This window comes from Nipponia nippon, unplaced genomic scaffold (genome assembly GCF_047370975.1).
Source record: "Nipponia nippon isolate SJK-2023a ecotype South Korea unplaced genomic scaffold, ASM4737097v1 scaffold_3, whole genome shotgun sequence".
NCBI classification, from domain to species: domain Eukaryota; kingdom Metazoa; phylum Chordata; class Aves; order Pelecaniformes; family Threskiornithidae; genus Nipponia; species Nipponia nippon.
Genome location: NW_028262347.1, coordinates 116,402,540 through 116,429,298, shown reverse-complemented (window position 1 = coordinate 116,429,298; position 26,759 = coordinate 116,402,540). Strand labels below are relative to the sequence as shown.

Here is a 26,759-nt window from a genome sequence, read left to right as displayed (position 1 = left end):
AGAACTTGTCCAAAGCAAAATCCGAGACCAGTAATTACTTATCAAACTTACCCTTTCCCGAGCACGCTGGATCTTCTCTCTGTCATGGCTGAGGTTTTCCAGCATCTCCTGTCCAATCTGCTCTGCATTAAGAAATCAAAATATAAATCATTAAAAATATAGCTTGTGACTGTAAGGCCTCAAAATGCCAGGTTAGATTGTAACAGCGGCATTTAATACACGTGGTAGCCTAATCACTCCTCCTAACTGCGAAGAGGAAGACATCATTATACTAAATTTTAAGTTTTTCGAGCAATGTAAAACTGAAGAAGTAACAACCAAACCAGAAGCTGTCCCCCTGCAATCTCTTGAGGTTGTCTAGGCCCTGGGAATTGACGCTGACCTTTGGTCTGTGAAACAAAGACAAGAAGACTGTCAGACTTGCTCTAAGTGCTGGGTGTTCATACTTCCCACACGCTCCTTAAGCCCACTCCTTGTCTTAGAAAGCAAGTCAGGAAGCTTTTGCTAAACCACCAGCCATCCTGACACCTCTAATGACAATGAGAAGTCATATTAGAAGAAAACCACTCTCTGTGCCTCTCAGCATTTACCATTGATGCTTAAATAAAAACTATTCCAGGCTAAGCCCAGTTACTGGTGTCTATTTTGCTCCATCATGGACTATTTCTGGCACGCTTAGAGATACACTGTAATGGATCTCCTGATGTTTTTAATAGCAGACATATACATTAATCTATTGTCATCACTGTTTGTTTACACAGGAGTTGTTTGCTTCTGCAGCTTATGCTGCACCAAACGTTGCAAAATTGTAGCGCTGAGGCCTCAAGATATGGTACAAAGACAACACAAGACGCCAAAACTTTACTCTTCAAACAGCTTCAGTCAAATGCTCCTCTAACACTGAAATATTAGCAGCAAGTATAGAGAAGAGATTTTAATCTTCAAAGCTCTACAGAACATTAAGAAACCCTCCCTGTATTTCCCCGAAGGAGAAAAATAAGTTAAATCATTCCCATTTTACAGATGGGGAAACAGACATAAGGAGCTGAAGCAGCTGTAGCTTGCCTCAGGACACACAGCACGTGTGAGACAACCAGCATTTCTGTGCACATTCATTTAGGCTACTTAGCTAGCTTGCCAGAGATACGCACCAAAACTGAGTGGAACTACAAAAACATGATTTTTTTTCATAAACAACAAAAATCATGCCTTGCTTTTGTTCTGCTGAATGAGTGGGATCTTAAAATGTCATTATTTGAGGAGCCTCAAGAAAATTAATCATTAAAAATTCACCAATATGTTAGTAGAGCAAACATGACTATTCTTATTTTTTTTAATAGATACAGTCCATTTTCAGGAAACAATCCCAAGTAGAATCACCTCAAACTTTAAAAATTTGACACAAGCAATTTTTTTTCTAAATCCATTTAACACAAGGTACACACTCTGCCAGATAAAGTCTAAGGAAATTCATTACATATATATTTCTCTATCTGTTGCCAAGTACAGTACAAGTAAGATAAATATTTCCTCAGATATCTGACCACAAATTGACATCCTCATTATGCTATCTTGTCCCTCTTGGCTTGCTGCTCTTTACTTTTAGCTGTATATACAATGCCTCCCAAAGGTGAAATGTGGTAAGATATGTGGTTATTGAGTTAAAAAAGCTGTAAGGTGCAGTACAGCTATACATATGGTAGCCTAAGAAAGCGATACAAGACAGAGCTTTGCCTATGTTTGCATGTCAAAGGACTTACTGGATGAAACTATACTGAGCTTATTCCTCATCAAAGCACTCAAAATACGGTAATGCACAAACAGATACATGCATTCAAGGCAATCTGGAGGAGAAAAAACAAAGCAAAATCCCTTAAAAACAGAGAGGAAAAAAATCAACAAATTACTAACCAAGTAGCATGAGGTGGAATGATAACAGATATTTATTGCTAAAAATTATACGTATGTTTGCACAGACATAAAGGAGTGCAAGGAGCCGATTTTCCTTCAAAGGAATAACTATAAAGTAAATGGCTAAAATGGCTTGGTATTTCACAAACAAAGCCCAAAAAGATGTTTATAGAAAACAGTTCTATTTTTATTACACCAATTTTAAGAAAGTTACTGTGGGGTTTTTTTTCATCTTCTTCCTGTCACCGGCAAGTTCACACTCTTAGCTTTTTATAATGATTGAGTTTATTTTCCAACCATCAATGTGACAGCAGCATCAACTGTAAGTGAGGGTAAAACACCATCACTTTGACGAATAGTGTATTTTCCTCTCATTGTCGATGACTGAAGACATCAATAAATAAGGAAGGAGAGCATGTCAGCCAGAATATCACAGAATGAATTGTTGATATGACACTTAGGGATTAAACCTTCAGCCATGAAGTTCAACCTAGCAGAGGGGTCTGAGAACTGAGATAGTTGCGTTTCTTCCCAGCAGCCTCTATAGATAAATAATTGGACGGATCATCAATTTTACAGGAGCAGCTTTACTCTACATGCACTTTAGCTGATGATCTTTGGCCTTTTTTGGGCTAAAATAACAACATAAGTTGAACAAAGAGACATAACGGAGGTAACATAATCTCACAATAAGTTTGCAAACATAAATTGACACCTTTATCCACAGATTCTTTTCATACCCTTGTTCTACTCAGAAAATTCACTGATGACAGTGAAACTGGATTTTTAGTTGCAAGGTCAAGACAGTCAAACAAAAATACTAATAAATAAAGAAAATACAGACTTATAAATGATAAGAAGATATGTCTCCTCACTTGGTTTGCAACTGAGGGTGCCTGGGATGGGAAAAAAGGTAACATTAGCCCACAATACAGCTAATTACAAGCTTGATATCATTGCTATGTTCTTGCTATAATTTTGACGCCGATGTTTTCCTGCCAGTTAAAACCTTCATCTATGTGGCAGATTCATGCTTTTAGTGCAACAGTGCTGTATAGATCTTTCCAGACTACTTATAATGCAAATCATTGACGATGCTACTACAGTTATGCGAAAAGGTCAGGTTTCTAAGATATACTGTAGTGCAGATGCATGAATTAAGACCAATAGACAAACTGAAGGGTGTTGCATGTTGCCAGTAATGGTGTTATTTCCATAGAATCTTAACAACTTCAATTATTTGGGGATTATCCCACCCTTTTAGTTGGTATGTATGGACAATGTTTAGTACAGTGCAGTCCCAAGCCCTACAAAAGACTGTGTGGTGTTGCCTCTTCTAACTGAAATTCCCAAAGAGATGCATAAAATTATGTTCTAAAATTACAGCTAAACTATGAGAAGCAGAAGGGTGAATGCATTTACATCATTATTATCTATGTACTGACAGAGGGCAGGAATATTCGATATAGCAATTATCTCAGTCTGAAACAATGCTGTGATGAACAGAAAAAAAAAATTCTGAAAAAGTACATAACTTAATATTAACAAGCATCAGCCTTAAAGGGTGAATGCTGAAATTCACATCTCTAAATGTATTCTGCCTTAAAGGTGTTGGAACAAGGTATGGGAAGTCAGCCTCTTCAGTGCTGAACACTTTAATAATGCTATGTTGTGGGTCCAGCACAAATGGTGCCTGGTTCTATGAGACTCTGTTATGCAAAAATATAACATTTCTTATCCTAAAACAGTGAACGTAATTAGAAGAATGAAGATGCTTTGCCCAACTGAAGAAACCCCCCCCCCAAACCAACAAATGCAAACCCAACTTCCCCCTTCATGTGTGCAAAAATTGGCACATGGTTTTCAAATTTTATACTGAGATAAACCCAAAAGACAATGATCACTTCGAGAGATGCTTTACACTCCTGAATATGCCCTTATTTGGAATTTGCCTGTAACCTATATGCAGTATTTATTTATATGTACAAATCATAATTATTTAATACATGTTCCACAAAGCTCGATTTCTGATACCTACACACATATCAAGGATGCAAAATAAGTTGTGCTTGACTGGTTTTTCTTTTCCTTTTTTTGCCTCCAGCCATTTCAGCATTTATATACTTTATCAGCTAAACTGATTTTGAAAGAGCTTTTTCTAATCACTCAAGTCAATAATACTTTTTTTCCTTAAGAATGACTAATATATTTACTCAAGAGACAGGAATGATACAGAATGAGCCTCTCCAGGCTTTTGGATAAATAAACATGCATTTTTATGAATTTTGAAGACAGAGTCCTACTTTTTCTTTTCATATGAAAAATAAAATAATTCAACATGGTTTATACAGTACTTTTCCTCTCCAAGTGTACCCTGTGTGTGCGTGTATATATAAATACATTTCATAAGAGGCAGCAGATATTCTGATATGGTTTAAAATGTAAAAAAAAGCTTAAAAACAACCAAATCATGGAGAGGATGCCTGGAAGTATGATTTGCCCAATCTCATCATATGTACAATGCATGCATCTGAGCTATGTAATTAGAGGTGGGAGAAGACAAACTAATTTACACTGGGAAAAGCAGAAGATCACGTTAAATATCAAGATGGCTGATCTACAGAATCATGAAATAAATTCAGAAACCCACTGTGTGTTGTGAGAGAAGGCATCGGAGTAGGAATGGAGAATATTTCCACCCTGAGATCCTCAGCCTTGCCTAGTGAATAACGCCACTTGGGGAGCGCAATTGTGTTGTCTTTGCACAGAGATATCTCATGCTCTGAAGGTGTAGCAAAAGTTCATGGAAGATTTTTGGAGAAGAACTACGCTGACACGGGCAGAAACTCAGTAAATATATTCAAGGCTGAGGCACTTTTTTTCCAAAAGGCGCTCCATTTTGGCCAGCTTAAAAGTTTAGATTTTAGGAGACTAAAAGAGATAAATCATCAACAGCAGTTTCTGGAAAAAAATGCTAGAAAGCGTTAAATGCTGGCTGTTCAGAGGTGACAGCAAGCAGATTTACAAACTTGGAAAATGTATGTTGCAGAAGTTAGAAGAATTCAGGGCTGAGTCAAATGCTTTATGCTTCTGACAGCAGAAAGTTAATAAAGAAAGTGATGACATATCTTTAAGTGTAGGGACACAGGTAAAAGTCCTATAAATTTACAAGTTTGCAGTTGATATACATTTACATTGAACACCCAATATAATTAGAGACAGAAGGATTTAGACCATTAAGTTATTAAATGACAAGTACAGGTTAATACAGATAAATGAAGGATAATATAATGGCTATAAGCCAATGGAGAGACAATTTGTAGAGCATTAACAGAACAGTGAACCATGCGAGTTGGTGTTCAAATGCCTCAAGAATTTGCAACAGAGAAGTTAATCTGCATGCTCTTAAGTGGTCACTTAACACAATAAAATAAAAATTAGCTACATGCTATAGGGACTAGTTGGCCTCTTCAGCAAATGCCAAACGGGTAGAAAGGGTACTGACAGTCAACAGCATACACCGAGGACATCCAACACTTCCAGAGCTGTCAGAAGTTCAGTTGCAAGAGAGGATAAAAGAAGTTGCCCAGTATTACTGTGAAAGCAAAAAACACCTAAAAATACCTCCCAGTCATCCAAAGTCCAAGATGTCCACTAAACTTAAAATACAAATATTTTTCAAACGAAAAAGGTCCATATTAGCTATAATGGATGTTCATGAAATTATTTTCATTGGCCAACAGCAAAAGGGGTCTGTTGATCCTGAGGTCAGGGAAACCAGAAAGAAAAACATCCGGAACACCTAATCAGAATTCAGGCTTTGTGTTTTGTTCAAAATAAGGAAGAAAAGATATTTGAGGAAGGTGCCACATGCCTTTAAGAACAAACTGGGAGCATTTCATAACCAACACCTCCTATGGTCCAGGCCTATTCTGTCCTTCCCGAGGAAAAAAAGGCAGATGAATGAGAAGAAAATAGGAAAAAGAAAGGAGAACGACAATATATGACAGACTGAATAACTTCACCTCTAGTAGCCTTTTCTTTTTCTAAGGTTTCATACCTTTTCTGAAATCCTAACTCACATCAATCTGCCGGTATAAAACTACTCATTTCTCACTAACTGATGCATTTTTTTCTGTCTACTCCCATCACCCATCTATCCGGGCTCCCTCACTAACATCCTCACAGCAACATTCACAGGAGGTGGCAGACTTTGATTCTCCTGAGCGCTTGTCTACATTGAAGTCCAGCCATTGTTCTAGCCAGGCACCAGTTCGGCAATGCTCATCCGCTCCACATTCCTCCCTTCACACCTTCTTTCCCCCATCCTTCCTTCAAAAAAGTTCTAAGGCAAAAGAAATCCTTGCTTAGTGCATCAATAAGTAAACAACTTGCTACCCCTGTTTGAATCACTTATGTAAGTGAAGTCGGGAATCAACCCTCAGTGTCTTCTTTTCCTACTACTTTAAGTGCTGTCAGGACAGAAGAAGTCCCTGCTCGCTCTGAGTTGCGGTGCAGGGAACGGATGCTGCTTCGTTACAGTACTGCCAATCTTGAACTTTCCCGAAAGCAATTTAGCAGGGGAGGGTATTAACAATTCTGATTGCACCTAAATTAAGTTGCAGAAACATACCCTCTAAAACTTGATCCACAAACCATCACTTAATAAAACCTATGACTCCAAACAGCACTGAGATGACACAACAGTGATCTTTGGGTCATCTAACCAAGGCTGGATTCATAGTCATAATTTAATCAAAACCCTACCACCATCTACCAAGTTTGCTATAAACTCAAAGCAGCGTAAATAATTATTTTGGACCCTGCAGTACTGGTTATTTCAAAGACTTAAAATGTGTAGGCAGAGAGTTGGCAACTTAGCCTTCTGCATTCAGCAGCCTGAGGCTCATGAAGTTGGCCCTACCTCTATAGCTGATTTACTCTTAAAGTAATAAATGCACTTCAAGACACAGAATTGAGCACAAAATAGATGAGACAGCCAACCAGCAAACAGAAAACAAAGTCACATTAAGTTTCCAAAAGAGCACAAAATGTTTTGAAATGTTGTAATATTTTTTAAAATTGAAGTGTGGAGCAAGAGATTTTTTTCAAACTTATTTAACTACACAAAACCACAGCATATGACAGTTAAACAGTACAAAGACGAAGAACAAAGTCTGCTAGTTGTATCTGTAAGCACTGAAACAATTTTATATTTTTTTTAACTGAGTCTTCATGACCCATTTATGTAAATGGGTCTTGAAGAATAAAACTTATCAATACGAACAAGGTGCTTTGCAGTAGCTCAGCTTCTGGACATCAGAAAATCTATGAGAAGAGTATATCCTCCAACTGTTTCAATCTAAGAAGTGGCTCCTTGAAGCAAAAAGCAATGTCAACAAATGAAAACAAAGCCAGAACCAAATAAAATGACATTTGGGTTTGTTCAGGTTTCCCCCAACATCCTGATGTACGAGGTTTATCCTGAATTCACAGACCAATTCGTAAGTCAGGAAAGCTGGCAACACAAGCAAAAAGACTTGCTTGTTTGATCTTTAATCCTTCCATACAGCTAAAGAGTGTTTTAACCTTTCTTGCACTGTTCAGCAATTCATTTTAAATGTGAATGGAACTATCTCCTGCTGTATTCACATTCATATTTAAACAATGAAAAACAGAAATAAAATAGTGTCCAGACATTAGAAATATAAAACAAACCTAGAGGATGATTAATAAATAATGCTTAAAATCATTGAGCAAAAAGTGTAGCAGTCTGTGCAAAAATAAAGCGTTCTGAAAACAGTTTATATGTATACATACATAAACTTTCTTAAACATCAGAAAGCCCACAAAGCAGGTGAACAGCTCAGCAACCTCCAAGCTGGCTTCAGTGCAACTCATTCTTTGAATACGAATTAGCAATGGGTAATCGCAGCATATTTATGAGGCCTTTTGCCTGGTCCTTTTCTCCAGTGAATGCTGTATTATTCATTGCGTGTGCCCTGACCCCAGTGCGCTCCTGTTCTGACAAATCATACTTGATTAAGACAAATCTTTATTAGTTAGCTAGTCAACTTCCCCATTTATCATTTGCAAATCCCATTCTCCTTTTCGGGTACAGTAAAAGTAACTGAAACCATTTTTTCTCCATATAAAATGAAATGCTTGTTACAGACAGTAAGTGCAAACAGAAGCCTAGAAGTCAGTAATAGATGATAAAACAAAGGTTTAATAGGCATAAATTACAAATATGGCAAAACTCAAACACAATAGCTTACGTGAGATAGGCTGAGGAAACATTAATTAGCTCATCCTTTCAACATTTTCCATTTTTCTACCAACTAAAACTCTCAAAATCTAAATGCCATATAAAAGAACTGTATTGCAAAGTTGGAGGCTGAAAGTACCGAGGTTTAAAAAATAATAATGAAGAGATTGCTGAGGAAAGTTATTGTTCAAGGTTTCTACCAAAACCAAAAAAATCTTTTAAAAGTTGATCTATAAAAGGAGGCAAAATGATTTCAAAATTATTCATGAAGCTTCAGTTTCCCTTGAAAATGTAGTACCTCTCCAAAGAGGTGGCAATTTGGAGAGGGAAAAATCCTTTTAAGACAATGTTAGTTTATTCAGTGGGTAATTTACAACTAGAAAACCGTGTGATGTCTAATGCACACCAGTTTTGTCATGATAGTGGTTTTGCTCGCAGAGAAGGATGTTTCTTCTATCAGGTCTCTGGAGGTCTGAAGCAGCTACTTGGAGATGGAGGGAGAAGGAGCAGAGGGAAGGGACAGTCTGTAGCTTACTGGGCTGGCCGTGGTTCAAGTCCCAGCTCTGCCCCAGAATTGTATTCTGGCCTCTGGAGGGATCTCTAGGAAATGCTCACTTAGCTGTGTTTTTGATGGTTGGACTCGATGACCTTAAAGGTTTTCTCCAACCTAAATGATTCTATGATTCTATGATTTGTTTGGTGATGAAGTTTAGTAGTTTGCATATTTTATTACATTTTGAATCTTGGTTTTATAGGTAATGGTATTTATACCCACCAATTAGAATTTGTGTTCATTTGAAATATACAGTAATTTAAAAACCTGCACCTAAAGGAAAAACACCAACATAACCATCTCTGTGCTGCTTACATAGCACACCTCTTACGGATTCCTGTCTTCCTCCACTTAGACCTTCCCATCTGAAGCCATTTTTCCTTTGTTTATATTTTTATTTTTACCCTGCAGGACCAATGCAGCTATGGATTTTGCTCCTTTTTCACACACATGAGCTAAGTGCTAGTTGTTTCCATCTGCAACGTTGCCTTCGATCACACACAGAGTAATGCTGAGAAAACCACTACCTCAATAAACCCACACTAAGGGAACAGAGGGAACAATGAAAAAATCCTGATGGCCTGGCAAATCACTGTTATCAGGAGGTATACAAGAAGGAAAGAATCCAGGCTGATTTTAAAATCCAGGCTGAGTTTGAAGGTCTATGTATATTTTTAAAAAATAAATTAAAAAATTCTCTGCTTTTGTACTTGTCAAACAAAGATATTTCTTCTGGAAATTGCTGAGATAGAAATAAAGACTTTCCTGTAATAGATTTTTTACAGTACTCTTCAGAGCAGAATCATATTTTAAGGATCAAGTTAAGCTCTTCGGATGGTATTTAAGAGGTAGACTTACATGGGGCCTTTACTGCATGTAGACACAATTTGTTTCTAAGGCATCCCTGCAAGGAAAAATAGTTGCAAAAAGTGATTTTTTCTAAGATGAAAAGTGTGTTTTCTTCTGATGGGAGGAACTCAGCAACACTTATTGATGCTTTTGGCATCTCTACATTAGATTACCGCTATGTGGTTCAATTGGGGGCAAACCTGGAGACTTCCAAAACCAAACTGATCCAGAACAGAGCAGCTTACTGCATGGGGCAGCAGTTTTTGCTTGGATTCTCCTGAAGCAGCTGACTGCGGCACTCCTAAGTGAAGTCCCAGCTACTGGACATGGTCTTTGAGTCCCCGATGATTTGGGTGAAGATTACCAGAGAGACTGCTTCTCTCTGTTGGGTGTTACTTGAATTGCAGTCAGCAGAGATATGTGCACTGGAGGTGCCATGAAGAAGTGCTGGCAGCTGAACAGTCTCTGTGAGGATGTCCTAGGTTTGGATCATATCTCCCCTCTCTTCTGGTCTGCCAGCCCTCAGACATGTTAGTGTGCAGGACATGCTGCCAAAGACATCAGGTGGTCTGCTGTGGGATGGAATTAAAAATTTCGTAGGACTTGCTGGCAGGCCACTGGTAACATTTATTTGAGTGAATGTTCTGTATGCTGCAGACAGAATAGATTAAGTACTAAAGTATTAAAGTAGATTTCTTTGCTGTAGCTTATTTCTACATTTCTAGAGGACCGACACGAGCAGAACAGGATGCCTAGTAGCCTCTAGCCCGACACAGTAAAGAGACAAGTATCTGGATTTTCTGTCATGCTCCAAGATCACGAACACAGGGAGGGCAAGGTCAGATCTGGGAAAGGACCCTGGACTGCTGGGTTCTGTATTTGCAATGAAAGGCATGCCACCTATGGGCAGGTACCATCCAGCCAACCATCCTCACTGATGTTACATACCGGTGCCCATGGCCATTTTCACATTTTATTGCTGTTTTGGACGCCAGGAAAAAAAATAGATAAACTGACCTTTCTGAAATTTCTTCAAGCAGTCTTTAACGTTGCAAGATAAGAGTTTCGAGAGACCGCAATTTTATTACTGGCTCAGCCACTGCTTTACACCTGGTAAATATTTGTGCCTGTTTCCCTGTTTCTAAAATGGGTATGAAGGGATCCATGTTGGCAGAACACACTATCTGTCATTAAAAGGATTGTATTCCTATGGAAGACATTCAAATACTGCACTTAGCTTCTTATATATTCATTTTCATTATAAGTATTAGTTTGAATATCATTTTAATCGAAAAAACAATATTAGAAATTATTTTTAAAATTAAATCTGAAGTGGCATGCTCTTCTCAACTACAGGGCATCATGTTTAATCTCATAAAGGATTTCCAAATTATTTGCACACCAAAATATAATTGTCCCATGATCTACTGAATTGGTAAATTATTGCAGGATGACATTTTAATGCAAACACCCAGTTTACAAACATAACTTTGCTGGAAATTCTCAAGAAGTGTTAAACCGATGTCAGTGTCTCAGTAATTTCGCAGTTTAAAAACAGTTAGAAATGTAATGACTACACTGCACTTGATTAAAGCATTTACAGCTCTAATCAAAAACTGACAGCAAGATCAAAGATGTTAACTTAAATCTCTCCTCTAATTATGTTTAAAATGCCACACCTCAGGCCTGTCTCTCCTCTTCTTTTTCAAACCAAATTCTGCTTAAGAAAGATCTAACACTTCTTAACAGTTCATTATCCAATAAAACTATTCAAAGCTTAAAAGCAATCTACACAATTAGTCAGGACCTCAGGGAGTCCACCGGTAGTCTTTATTACAGGGCTTCATATTAAAACACCTTAATTATATTTGTCAAATGGATTTCATTAAAACCCATCGTCACTTTAATTTTCATATTTTGACAGTGCTGGCATAGCATTATTACCACCTGCCAAGCTACGAACTACAACAAAATTATCAAATTCCTTCAAATACTAAGCAGTTTCTTTTTGTACCTGACCAATGATTTCCCTCTTTTTGGTGAATGCACCATAATTAAGAGGAATAATTAAAATTCCATATTCAAGCAGCACATATGCAAGCTAAACATACAGTGTATCTGTTGCAGGTGTGTAAATAAGAACCTATATGGATACCTGGTTGCCAGGAGCACATAATACAAAGGTAGGACACATATACTGAAGTGCTTCTGAATAATAAAGCCAAGACATCAAACAGAATGCACTATTATTTAATCAAATGACAACCATGATGACTTGAAAGCAGAGGACATTTTAACTTCTACTCATTATACTGTCATTTCGACACAACAGATCTGGGGATTATGACCATATACTGTAACCACAGTTTTATTTTAGATATAATCCATGGAGGTTGCACTTGACTTTAGACAATCACACTGAAATATAATTAAACCAAAATTGTTCATCCTCTCTACATACAGTCAGTACTGTGACAAAGGCTTCTGATATTTAGGATACATTTCCAATGCAGGACATATCAATTATTGTTTGTTTTTTTCCTAATACTGAAGGCCACAGCAATTAACGGTTTTAGATAATTACAAGTAATATAAAAACTAGGTACCAGCATCTGTCATGCAAAACAGGTCGGGCTGTTAATGTCATATGGGATATAGAAATAAATTATTTCCTCTTTTTTGTTATCTGAAATAGTGTATGGAAAACTTAAACAAAACAGCAATTTACCAGTATTGTGCTTATATTTACTAAGCTAAATTCAAGCCTGATTAACTCCATGTTCTTCAGTGAACATGTGTATGAGATGACTTTGGCCCACAACAGATAAAACAATGGCATGCAGATTGCAATGGGGAAAAGAACAGAGAATTTTTCTTTCTTTCATATAATCATAGCAAGAAATAAGAAATGAAGAGGTTTCTGCCATATGTCTAACACACTTCACTGCTTTGTACAAAGGTCTCAAGAGTAATGATCTCCGTGTGTTATGAATATTTTAAGACTTATTAAATGTTCTTGGATTATTGTGGGTAAAACAATGGGATTTTAAAGAACCAGTTTAAATGACAATTAAATATTATTCCTACTTAAGGAAAAAGAAGAATTTAATAATTTTTTTAATGTATTATCGAGGAGGAAAGCCTCAGCCTCTTTTCACATCATATCACAAGTTTTAGCAAAGGAATTGCTGAAGACATGCTGGGTTTTATTTAATTTCTTTTTATTGCTTTAATTGCTTTTGAATTACAAAGAAATAAAACAAAGTACTCACAAGCAAGGAACTATGAGCTGACCACAGATCTCTTGTTTGATTTTTTGGCAAGTCACCTTGTTTTTTTTATCCTATTTACTCTACCTATAAAACAAGGGTAAATAATTTTTCTGCTAGAATTCCACTAAAACAAGCAAGGGCCCACATACTGCTTAGCTTCTGTTATCAGGACATTTTACAGCAAATAATCAGAATTTTTTGGTGCCTCCCATTCAACTTCAAACTATGACTTCAACCTTGGGTGCATGTAGGGATTCCCCTTAGAAACCCACCACCCCAAACCCAGAGACAATGTAGGAGATAAGTAGCATTTTAAAAACAATCCCAACCCAAACCAGAGTGTTGGCTTGCTTCTACAGACATGGCGAGAGCCAGCTCCTCTGCTTACACAAGGATGGATGGAGGGACAGGGAAGCTTCCCAGACAAACAGCTGGTGGATGATGAGAGCTCACATGTGCCTTTGACACAACGGGTCATGCTTTCCCTCTTGAAATCTCCTCCTCCCTTTGCACCCAGGATCCTGCCCTCTCTGTGAGGTTCTGCGTAAGGCTCTGGTTTTGGTTCCCTTCCTCCCCACGGGTCTGCAGTTGATTTACGCCTGGAGAATCTCAGGCACAAACTCAGCTACTATTTAATAAGTGACAGATTTCCCTCTCTGCTACGCTGCCATTTCCTCTCCCATCTCTCTCATTGCCTAGCCTTCAACTCAAATTGAACACAACACCGAAGTTCCTCGTCCCCCCAAGATGTCTCCACTCCATCTATTCTCATGACGTGCAACACGATCATCCTCTTTTCCACCCAGCCTCAACATCTTTTTTTTACTCAGCTCTCTTTTTTCAGTCCTCATTTTTGGGCAAGCTGTCCGATTCTTTCTGCATGACATTGATTGGAAACAGCCTGGTCCCATCCGTTCACTCTCCTAAAATTCTCTTCTAGGCTCTCACCCTGTTTTTATATCATTGCATCCTTTTCTCTAGCCTTGACAAAAATCTATGTACCTCCTACAGTAATGCAGAACATTGCTACAAACATCATTTTTTTAGCATCATACTGGTCTTTTTCTTTGTACTGATGCCATTGCCTCTTCCCAGTCCAGCACATTAAACAATAGCTACATTTCTTCCATAGCCAATCCCTTCACGGTCTGACTTCTCCCATTTGCTATCAGCATATTAATTCCTTTCTCAGCTCAGATATCATTCACTTGTTAAATTTTTACTCAAGCATTTCTGCACTTTCTCCCATGTTGCCAGGATTGCGAGGAGCAGAGCATAAACAACTCATCACCTCATCATGCTCCTGCAATCTCTGATCTGACTGCTCTTGTCCATTGATATACCATGCAATCATAATTTCTTCTGCAGTCCGTGGAAATCTCAGCCACAACCATGAACCTTTGTGTTAGATGAATTTCTAAATGTTTAGTCCCAGAATGGATAAGTAATAGCACAAAATCTAGCAAGCACATGTGGGTATCATCCATGATGGAGCAGGAAGGTACTGTAAGAAACAAGTTATCAGCACTTGTCTTCACTGTTGCAGTGCAGGTGTGACATAAGGATTTACAATGTACACTGCATTACTGACAGATTTTACCTTCCTAAAACGAATACTATCCCCCAGAAGCTATCAGCAAATAGAACGTAAATCCTGTTGTCATGAGTGAATAATTTATTAAATTGACACTATTACTAATAATTACAGAAAATGTGCCTGTTTTTCACTCTTGACAAACAGGAAGGCAGCCATGTTTCCCATTTCAGCTATGATACACAAGGAACAATTCAAAGTGATAGTCGTCCCTGGCTGGCACGTATTCTTTATCATTTGAAGTTTACTTGATAGAAATGAAGGTCTACAGAACCCTGCTGACATGAAGTCACAAAGAGCATATACATTTATGAATACTGCATTTACTGCACTTTGTATGCGATGTTTGTTAGGTTTTGGTGCTGAAATCACAGCTCTGACTCTATCTTGAAGATGTTAAGGATGCGTTGTGAGCTTTTGCTTTCCGCCCCCGCCCCCAAAACAAAACACCACCATAGCGTTTATGGCTTTAATTATTAAGAATATTATACTTTCTGTTTTATCATAAATCCCATAATGGAAGCAACCAGCTTTTTCTCTCTTTCTTTTTCTTTTTTTTTTTCCCCTTTTTTTGGTAATAGTATACACTATTGATGTAGGAAGGAAATGTGAAGACAGAACAATCCAGCTGGATTAGACATTTATGAAACCTATTGCCAACAGTGAGCTGTCAAAGCCAGCAATCAAATGTAACCCTTGCAAAAAGAATGGAGACTGCTGTGAGGAGATTTACTTAGAAGAAACTCTCCAATAGTGCTTTTATGTCCTGATTCTCCTCCCCTGCACCAGTTTTACACCTGCTTGTTGCCCCTCCTTCCTTGAAGTTACACCTGGTTTACAGTAGTGTGGTAGGAATACTTTCTCTGTTCCAGAATTAACTGTTGAATTTCTGCAGCCTCAATGCAGAATGCCTGGACAAATAGTTCTTTTCCTTCCAAATCTTAAAATATATGAAAATGTGGAGTTGCTATTAATACAGGGATCTCCACAACACTCCCGGCAGTAAAAAAGTCTTATTGCCATTTTTTTCAGCTCAGAAGCTGACAAAAGAAGGATGTAACTAACTTAAAGCCATACGAAGTCAGAAAGAAAGGTAAGAATTCACTGCTCCTGACCTTAATCCTACTCTTCTGCAAGACCATCCCTTGTGCTTTACATTCCAGCTTTCCACTGGAAAACTGTTAATTAAGCATTAGGAAAACTTGGTAATAAGCACCATTAAAATTAAATGACATGAGAAGATATTTTGCTACAGCAATGGAAAGGAAAATAAAACAAAAGTTAAGAACTGACTGAAATATACTAATGAGCAAAACACAATGTAGGGAGAAAAATCTGGAGTATTGAAGAAGAGGACCTCAAACAACCAGTAGGGGAAAAGCAAAGACTAAGACTAATAAGTAATGGAGTATTACAGCAGCAAGATCTTTACATTGTATAAAAAAAGTCTTTGGATTAAAGGAGGAATGGCTACAGAACAACAGGGTAACATTTGCATTTTGGCCGTATCTATTCTGCAGGCTACCAACGCTTCTAAGAGTCTCCCTCCACTATAAAGTTACAGTAATGCTGCTTAATTATTTTCTAGCAATGGCATGAAGATTTATTGATTAATACCCATTTTAAAGCTTTTAAGAACTCTCTCATTCATGTAGAGTCCGAATTTCAATGCAACAAACAAGTTAAAAATAGGATTCCAAGACTGTGTAATTTGCGTGATATGTGTATGTTTCCCTGTGAACAGAAAATCAACTTTAAGATTGTGACATGAGGAGCCACAGAAACCACAGTAGATGTATATACTGGAAAAACTTACAAATAGTCAGCCGAATATTTCAGTTTCACAATTTGGGATTTGAAAAGTCAGTACCACCTTAAATTTTAACCAGAAGAGAAAATTTATAGAATGCTGGCTACTTTCCCTCATTTAAATTGAATCAGCCATTAGAGTTAACAACCTTCCCACCCCATACAAATAAATAAAGAATGCTGTATCCATTCTAATTTAAAAACTCTTATCTTCATTAAAAACATAGTTGATTTAGTCAGAAGTTCCATCTATTATGTGCTGTAATGATTTAATAGTGCCAATTAGATCTATAGTATTCCTAGAAATGGAGGAGTTGCAGCTGGAGCTCTGCAGACCAGCCAAACAATTTTCACAGGATTTTCAGAGGACTGCACTACTCTATTCTAGGTAGAAGATTAAATTGTAAAGGAGAAAAGAAGCGGAAGTTCAAAACAAGTATTCCAATATGACAAATAACTCTTCTTCCTGGGCTTTGCTTTTGTAGAAAAGAGAAGTATTTCACTCTCCTGTTCTATAAGTAGCTGGAAATGCTCTGCATATTTTAATAATGACATCAAATAACTTGCTAATTCAAGATACTTTAGCCAGCCCTGTGTCCTAGTGAGAGACAATGCATGAACCCTTTAAAGTATCTACAATACAGAATATGTTCCTTGATAATGTCATTAAGCCATGATGACATGTAGCAAGCAATTGCTGGCAAAGGTCAATAACCTGATCCATTTATACAACGAATGCCTGTTAAAACAGTGTTTAAAGAACAATCGAATGATTGATGACCATAAGCTCTATGTTGGCCATGATGTGCCGCATGCACATACAGCATGATCTGCAAGCACTACACGTACCTCTAATGCTATTGGGTGGGTTGGGGGAAATCCGTGTTTTGCCAAAATCAAACCAAAATGTTTAGACAAAAATATTCACAACAATAATTGAGTATGCAAAGGCCTGAAGGTGAATTTGTTAGCACTGGGCAGTAAAAATAAGCAGTGTTTCTGATCCAATTGAATATAGCTCTGTTTGAGAATAAGGTGCTCTGAGCAAAACAGACTGCAAGCATCCTCTAAACTCCATGTCACAGTCTGTGAAAAAAAATAAGTGACCATCCCACAGATCTCGATCACTGATTTTTAAAATTGTTCCTTCATTTTTAGTTCAAACTGATGCATTAAAATGCAGTTTCATTTGATGCACATGTGAATCTTGCCAGCTCAAAAGCCATTGTCAAAATTCACAGGTCCAATTTGTTGTGTTGTTTAAAAAAAGGGGGGGGGATAATTTCCAAAATATTTTTGTTGCTTTAATCTGCCAGCAGCCATCATTCTATCAGCAGAGTGCTGCACGCTTCTTAGAATTCAACCCCCTTTTCTAAAGAGTAATTAACCTAACAGCTTCTTGCAAGTCATTTTTCTGTCTCATCAGAAAAGCATGGTGACCTGTATGTTCTGTAGGACAGGAACGCTTCCCAAAATTGTCATCTAGTCCCCTCACAGAATTAATTATCTCATTCTAAAGTGACCACGTTCCACTTTTTACAAACAAGAATGATCTTAAAAATCATCAAAAGATATATATGATCATACAAATAATAAAATAAATATGATCCATTCAAAGCATTTGATATTCTGTAACTGTACCGGTTCTGGCTTTCATGAGATAAACACACTGAGACCACATTGCACTGCTGATGTGTACCCTTCAATTAAAGAGCATTTCTGCACACAAGCTAGTTCCTCATGGAGGTGTTGATTATAAGTGGCATTCATCAGAATCAATGGTATAAAAATAAGCTCCCTGCCATTTTGCTGCATCCATAAACAGGTTTGGCCTGAGCTTTATTAGGTGCCCAGACAAAAAGACACACAGAGAGTATATCTCAGCATGAGTCACAAAGCAAAATTACAGTCCTGTGCTGCAGTCGTGAGACTTCCTAAAATATGTTTCCCAAGCCAGGGGTAGCAGTCAGTGTTGTTGGTTAGTGCAGGTGGGAACTGGATCCACCCCTTCCCGGGCCCTGCAGAATCCCTTCTCCATCATGGTACAACAATCAGACACGTTGCTAACTAGATTTAAGAAAAAAAAAGTATTCTATACTGCAAAGCATTTCCATGACTGTTCTTAGAGCTCCACCTTTCCTACAAAACTGCGCAGTTTCTGTACGGCATGGTAAGCAGAGTTATACTGGAATTACATTTAAGAAACATTCATATGAAGAGTCATCACTTCCTTCCCAGCAATCCCCCATCAGTCACACACACAGCTAAAACAAGGCAGAAAACATTAAAGCAACAGTGAGTTATACACTGATTACTTTCCCATCTCACCCTTGGCAATGATGGAAGTTCAGCCTGCTCCTTAACAGACACGTGCCAAACAACTGATAAAAAACGATGCCAAGTACTCCAAACTTCTTTAAATTTTGAAAGCGAACACCAATTGACCTACTAGAGGAATCTATCCTGTTTCCATCCTGTTTGGCTCTGTAGTTGAAGCCCCCTCTGCCTACGTTATTTCAACCACACCCACCAGAAAAGATTTTTCACCACTAGGTGAATCGCACCAGGTGCATCGCACTTTTCACTCCATGTCCAAAGATCTTTCAGCGAGTCAATTTCCTTCCTATGTCCCTCCATCAGAAATTAGGTTTTCATCTTCTATATTGCTCTGCGGAAGACATCAACCTATTTCCCATTTTCCATGATACAATCCCATTTCTTCCCTTCCCCCATTGCTCTTCTGTCAGGCTATTCCCACCAGCTCCTCCTGTATCCTCTATCTTGTCAACCATCATGTGAATGCGACACTGCAGCCTGATGGTTTCATTATGAACTGACAAAACCAAAGACTCATCATTTACAGACAGGGAATGGAGACATGGGAAGGTTATGGTTCTTGCAAAAGTCAGAAAAAATTAGTGGCAAAGATATCTCTCCTGAATTCCAGTTTCTTTGGATATCATCTGCCACAAGACTTCTGAGAATCTTTCGTTTTTAATTTCTGTGAAGAAGAGAGGAGGAAGGCTTTTTTGCTGTGTCATTGCTTCCCTTTCCTCTCTTCACACTCCTACCAACAAACCAGAACAACGCCCATCTTCTCCATCAGGGCATCTAAAATGTCACAGATCATTTGAACGTTGACAAAATTCTATGCATCAAAATAAAACAGTGTAACATTTACCTTTTAATTATTACATGTTTGTGAGGGAGGAAAGAAAATATCATTTTGAGGTGCTAGGACCCTTGCACTCTACACTCTTACATGTTCTAAGATGTTGAAAGAAGTGAGGTTCTCCTTTTCTGGTGTTCCTGGCATTGAAATCAGTATCTCTGAATTTTGCCTTCACTGGGGAGGGGGAATGAGTCCCAGCTGGGGGCTTAGTACAGAGCCACAGACCAAGAACTTCTCAGAGACTTGCAGTGAAGGCAAGCTTTCTACGGGAGGCTGTGTGTAGGTACCTCTTAGCTTCTCTCTACATTAAAGAGCACTACAATTTGTTGCATTTGCTCCCCCCCACTCCCCCTTTTCGGCCTAGGGAAAAATCCACCTTCACTTTATTAATAGTGAATTCAAATGGGTTTTCTGCTGCAATTTAACAACTTTTTTTCCCCTGCACAGAGACAAGATATTCTTCTCTCTTGAACCCTTCAACATATTTGTTCTGCATTATTTTTTCATTCGCTGTTATCCCAGAGGCTCTCAATGTTTAAATAGCTCCCTCCCTCCCATGTAAAGCTGTGCACTAATATTGATCAACTTAGGCTGGAAGTTACTGTGAGGCATTTTTCAATAATCAGCCTAGCTGTTCAGAGAGTGTCTTGAATATAACCCTTAGGTAAACAGCGTAATACACAAGGAACTTTCCCTCAGCAAGCAAATCTTTGCAATCTCAAGGATGGTTGCTAATGCTCCACCAGACAAAGAACTTGATTCTGACTTTCTACTCTGCAGGTCAAAGGTGAAGTCACATCAGCTAATGATGTCTTTCTTCTTATGCACAGAATTTAAGTTTCTTAGGACACCTGTATATTTAACAATCTCGTAGTCATATGCCCTTCAAACAACAGGTCAGACAGTAAATAAGCTCTTAATGAGTATCAATTTACTTTTTAATAAAAAATAATCATAAACAAAATCCCACTCTTCTAAGAAGATAAAGTTATGTCTGTACAAGAATGTTAAGTCTTGGCTATGTAAAGCACCTTTATTAGTGAATGATAGTGAATAGGAACTCTCACCTGGCTGAGGGGAGAGGAAGAAGAAATAATTTCAAGCTAAACAACTAAAAATAAATCATAGGAAAAGGATGATACATGCATACTGTATGTCAAGTAATAGCCACACTTACAGACAGATGAGTAAGCTACTCTAAATTATTAGGTTTTCATTTAATTCATCCCCGATTTAAAATGCCAGGTTTATTCTATTTTTACATTGCTTCATTAATCAAAAATGGAAGAGAAAAGTGATTGGAATGAAATACTTGAAATCATTCATACTTTATGTCTTAAATAGCTACTTTCACTGGTTACTTCACATAGTACTTAATTCTAAAATGAAAAACATAGGGAGTTTTAATTTCCTCTTCTTAACTGTGAAGCATCAGATTGTGCTATATTGTTTTTATAGCTCTGAGGGATCCTTAAAAGAAAAGTTTGTGTAAACTAAAATGGCAAAAAAAGTCTGATGTAAAAATAGTCCTAGGTTGTTGCTTTGCACACTGTAAAACCAGTGATGTTCACACCCACCAGTGGGCGAAAGATAAACATCATAAAAGTAAATAACACTCTGAAATAGCTGGCTCCTATGAATCCTGGAGACAGCACAAACTGTTTTGTTGTTTTAAAAAAAGATTATGCATAAGCAAATCCACATGACTTTAATGACAATTTCTGAAAGCGTTTTCCGGTCAACATCTACGCTAGAGAGCCTAAGCAAAGCCCAGTGGGTGCAGTTGTACGCAGTGCCCTGCTGGCGCTACCCTCCCTATTTTGCTTTCGTGTTGGATCTGTCAGCACGGTTCAGGCTGGTTCCTGCCGCAGCAATCCTCTGCCCTTGCTAAGGAGCGAGACAGTCCATGGCGGCAGGAGGCAAAAACGCAGGCGAGTGTGACTCGGCAGCATTTCGATACCAAAGCTTTGGGGGATCCCCACATGCTTTGTATTGAGATGCACACAGGGACAGTCAGAAAGCCAAGGTGGACGAAGTTCAGCATTTTCTGCATCTGACAGATGGTTGAGGAGTACAGCACATACTTTCCTATCTCCCCACATGGCATCACCTTAACCATGGAGAATAAACAGGGTTAGAGTAATTCAGGAAAATTCTTGTACGATAGCAAATGCAATTCAATGCAGGTAAACGCAGGATAAAAATTGTAAGACAAAAGATTCCAAAAGAAAGCCAAGACATTAGGGGAAAGTGTTCAGAGGCATAATGATTGAAGAGAGATTTAAGTGTCCTCCTGGGTTATGAAAGTCTTAAGCTAATGGATAACTGCAGTGGGAAAATAATGCTGCACGATGAGCTACATGCCTAGAGGAATATAAAGCTAAAATTCTGGTACTGACTGGTGCATAAGACTGACTGGAAGCTTTACCTATAGTATTGCGTTGTCTTGATGCACATAAATTCATATTTCCAAGTAAACTGACAAAAGAGGAAGAGGGAGGGAGGATCATCTGAAACACAAGGATCGTATTTTATAGCCTGCTGCAGCCAGCTCCGTACCACACACAAGCTGCAGGCCGCCACCGCATTACTGCTATTTTCCACTTCTGGCCATATTTTGTGAGAGTGCAGATGGGATTGCAAAAGAGAAGTCACAGAGAGGATCGCCACAGGGTCATTCAGATGCCTTTGCTGTGAATGTATGCTACATGCTCAAGGGCAAGGAAAGTGCTCGACTCTTTCATAAGATAGATTAAAAATATTTGAAGGGTTGAAGGGAGCTGGTAGACAGAAAGGACAAACAGACTGTGATTATAATACCCACATACAGTATAGGTTCCCTTATCCTTAAAAACAGAACAAAACAAAAAACGTCAACCAACCAGAGATGGAAATTTAGCTAAAGATCTGCTTATGACAGATCTTGAATTTTGGGAGGTAAGGTGCATGTTCTACGCTTCAAGACAGCAAGCAAAACAAAACAAGAAAATAACATCACCAATGTGTCCTGCAACCAGGGAAACATTTAGAATAATTTGCAAGAGGGGAAAAACTTCCATAGTAAATACAAATTATAATGCTCAACTCTTTAAAACAGTGTCTGTTCAAATTATTTCAGGACGTGGTTATTATAAAGCAGGTTCAACCACAATTTTACACTTCAGAATAACTGCAGCACAGTCACTTGGGAAGCTGCAGCCAGAGCTTCCTCTGAGCCTGGCTTGCTTAGGATGAGCACTGTCTGTCTCCATGCCATTCTGCGCTTTGCTCAAATGCAGCCTCCTTCTGCAGCCCCCCAGTAAAAGGGAGGTAGGATTCAGGGAGACATACTGGCTCAAAGTGCTTGCCCATCACCTTTACAAATTCATTTGTTCAGACATGCTGTGTAGAAACTTAAGCCTGGGAGAAAGGGGTGTAGGGTCTGACTTAGCACTTTACATGATGTAAGATCTTTGCCATGTCCCAAGTAGCGTGTATTAAAAATTGACCTCAATTTCCTCTACAGCCAATCTCAAATTAAGAGTGAAAAAGGTAAGAATTTTCAAAAAGGAATGAAACCTCACACATCTGCAGGATCTTTGCCAGATTTCTGTATGACCAGAGAAGGATTTAGGGCAGGAAAGACAGTTCTAAGATCACTCCCCAAGGAGGTTTCTGAAAATCAAGACGCTGCCTTTAGTTACCAAAAATTAATTCCAAGTTCAACTGGTGCAAAATTTGAAGCTAGAAATGTACAATCTGTTTGACTCTTGTTTAAATTTATTCAATTAGTTTATTAAATTAAAAAAATTTAGTCTGCATTTAAGGTAGACCATAAGCCACGGCTCAGTACAAAGCTTTGCAATGGGGGTCTGAGCCCTGAATTCTCAAATTAAACTAAATCAACCTTAAAGAAAACTCAGTGGGTGTAAAGGCACCTGTGTTAAGGAACAGCATCCTTACTTTTCCCTTGCCTTGTTTTTTGTTCGTTAATGTACTGTAGGTCCCAAGGGTGACTGGAAGAACGTGTCAAGGCTCCTTCCTCAGCACATCACCCCCTTCCTCTGCTCAGCACGTGCGTAACAGGCACAGAGATCCTGCCGATGCACTTCATGCAGTATCCTGGGCAGTTCCCCCTCATCCTCCTATACCACTAAGACCAACAGCTACAGGCTGCAAGTTTTCCTCCTGGAGCAGAGCTTTCACACAAACCCAGGCCATGTCCTAGCACGGTTCTCACACTAGGCTCCATCCTGACTTCACCCTGGTGGATGGTGGCCTCTGCTCACATCACTAACGAACATCTGGCCTCATCTGCCAGGCTTTGGGGAATATCGGGTTGCTGTTACAAAGGTTTGTTGGCAGATAATTTTAAAGAAACATGTTCTGAGAATGTTTTTACAATCTCCACCTCTACCTGCTCTGTCCTAAAATCTGTTTCTCACTATCACTTCTCCAAAAGACAATTTTTTTTATATATATATATTATTTTTCTTTAAACCACTAGAAGGAATCCCCTACTGCCTACACAGCAACGTCAGTCAGAGGCAAGATTCTTTCTCACAGATCTTATCCCTCTAAGCCATCAGACTGACTAAACCACTATCCTTTGATCAATAGGCAGCTAAGTGGGAATTTTCTAAAAAACCTTTAAGCAAAATAAAGTTGCTTCTTTATTACACACAGGCCTTACTCCCCCAAAGTAGAAGAGAGGTGGGATTTCTTTTTTTCTTTTTTTCTTTTTTTTGTATTTTTGTTCAAAACTTGTTCAGTCTGGATGGAAGATAGATTCTATCCAGGGAGAGTAAGAGCTGAGAATAAGAGACTATTTACTACCACTGAATATGACGATTGCATCAAAGACTAAGTGAAGTAGCCAGCTGTGAGAAATTGTGAACCATACACTAAATATCACCATTTGTTTATAGTTAAATGTATATAAAGAAGGATGGATAATTAACTCTCTGTAAATGTAAATGTATTCTATTTTTAATTAAAGGGATGCGAATAAAAACAATGGTTTTACCTGCAGCATGAGTGGGGAAGGATCCTTTGAGCTCTATTTTAAACTGTCCATGCCGGGAGTCAAAAACTTAGCCACAAAGTAGTTTTGTGTGTGAAACTCAATTTGGACATCAGACTTCTGAGATCCTATTAGAGCAATCATCAAGTGTTAAAAAGACAAAACATCTTTTCAGAGACCACTGCCAGACAGCAAAGAAAATGACTCTTTAATAAAATCGGATCAATTTTCTAGCTAACCTGCCCCAAGTGGAAACAACATAAGACAGGTTCCCAGAGAGTCAGCATTAATGATGGGCCCATGCAATGAATATCATATGCTTCCATGGACATAACAAAATTGCCTGGGGCAACTTTCATATGAGGGCTGGATTGCAAGTTGTCTGTCTTGCTTCTTCCCCCTTCCCTAAGCTAATTCCTAGGCTCTTTTTTTTTAAAGAGGTAAGATTTCGCACTGTGCTTAACTGTGGTACAGAGTGCTTGTTTAAATGTATTATGGAAGAAAAAACTGATTTACTCAGAGGAGTTGAGACACTTAAGAGAGCTGGGCTCAGTTCCTGGCTCTGCAGCCAATGTGCAACCTGGCACCGGGGAGGTCACTCTGGATTGTTTTTACGCGATCTTCGGCAGCCCACTCTGCTGTGCTCTGAGCAAACATCAAGCTCACATCAGTCAGACGTTTCATAGTTCTCCTTACACACTTTCATTCTCTTCTGGACTCACGAGGTTGGGGTTCAACACCATAAAATCGTTATCCTATTTTCCACATGAAGATTTCTCACCCCAAGCAAATTTCTTGTGCAGGCAGAGGATGCTCATGTGTGTCTATGAAATCCTGGAGAGGCAATGTCCATACTGTGCTGAAACCCTTACCTGAGATAAAGAATAGCAATAATCCTTGAACACAGGGGTGTTGAGGATAAACTGCCAAATGTGGATGAGACATTCTGCCTAAATACTAGACAGATTAGATACATTATTTTGAATAAAAGTAAGCATATTTGTCTCAAAATACTTTGGGGTAGGATATAGGAGAAGTTTTGCACTAAAAAGTCCACAAGGAGGATTTAAGTGCCAGATAACACATAATCGGGCCCCATTGTTGAATCTGACTACAGCATGTATGGGACATTTGACTAAAGCATACACCACTTAAAATATTTATACTGAGAGAGTTTAGATTGTTCAAAAGCATTTCCATCCAGCTTTTTACCTACTAAAGTCAACACAAACATTTAAATAACAACATTTAAAGTACCTTTTTGCAACTGTTTTCATTAAAGAAGTAATAGCTACTCCAGTGCATTCTCAAACCCTCTTCTCTCAAAACCAAACAAACAAAATCCCCCAAGACAGCCCAAGAGACACCACCTGCTATTTCAAATGCATTCCCACTATTTGCTTCTCCAAGTCTCTGTTGCCTTCTGTGAAAGGGAATCTTTTTGTACACCAAGAGGCGTGGCAAATATTTTTTGCTCAGTTAAGAGTACTCTGCAGCTTTTTTTTTTTCAGGAAGTTTGCAGTGTAGCAATTTTTTTTTATTTTTTTGCAATGATCCCTATCTATATTACAAACAGAACCTGGTAGCTATTGTCCACCTAATTAAGACAACCAAGACACACTACCCAAAAGACCTAGGCTTATTTCTCTTTCCTTATGCCCAGATCCAAAGTATTTAGGCTCCCAAGATTTCAGGACATGACTCTTGATACTAACATACTCTCAAGTATTAAAAAGATATGAAACAATGCAATAAAAAGATAATAATTACTACAAACACAGTTTCCCTGTGCTAGGAGTTACGGGGAACAAACACATATATATACTGAAATTAAAACCACAACTGGGTACCAATTGGTCCACCATATTAGACATGACTACCTTTAACTTGGGATGAAACTGACATCATTTAATTCACAGAAAAATGTTCCTCCATTGCATCATCATACTAAGAAACATGAAAAAAGATGTATTAGAGAAATCCTAGCTTTTTACACAACAAGAATATTTCAACTTTAAAATAAAAATGTAGCAAATTTGCCTTTTATTTCCAAAGTACTATCAATAATCACTTGTTTTATTAAATGTAAGCTATCAAGCTACAAAAGTTAATTTTTTTCTTTTGCATTTCTCCTGGCATTTAATTGTCTTCTGTTACAGTAGAAAGCTAAATTGGGCATCTATACTTTGCGGTTAAACCCAAGCAGGTAGTAGCATCACACTTTAAATATAAATATCACAGAGGAAAGCAAAAATTGGTAGAATACACTTCTGCACATACTCATTTCTACTCATGTTACTCTAGTGGTTTAGTAACCTAGGTTTCTTTT

At 38.3% G+C, this 26,759-nt stretch overlaps 1 protein-coding gene across 6 annotated transcripts in view; it reads right to left on the bottom strand.

Moving 5' to 3' along the window:
* The window catches only part of VTI1A (vesicle transport through interaction with t-SNAREs 1A), a 284,394-nt gene that overhangs the window by 115,746 nt on the left and 141,889 nt on the right, over nt 1-26,759 (bottom strand). For all 6 annotated transcript variants that reach the window (XM_087768269.1, XM_087768270.1, XM_087768271.1 and 3 more), the window contains one exon: nt 52-122. In XM_087768269.1, coding sequence (XP_087624395.1) covers nt 52-122 — 71 coding nt within the window. The remainder of the gene's footprint in view (nt 1-51; nt 123-26,759) is intronic.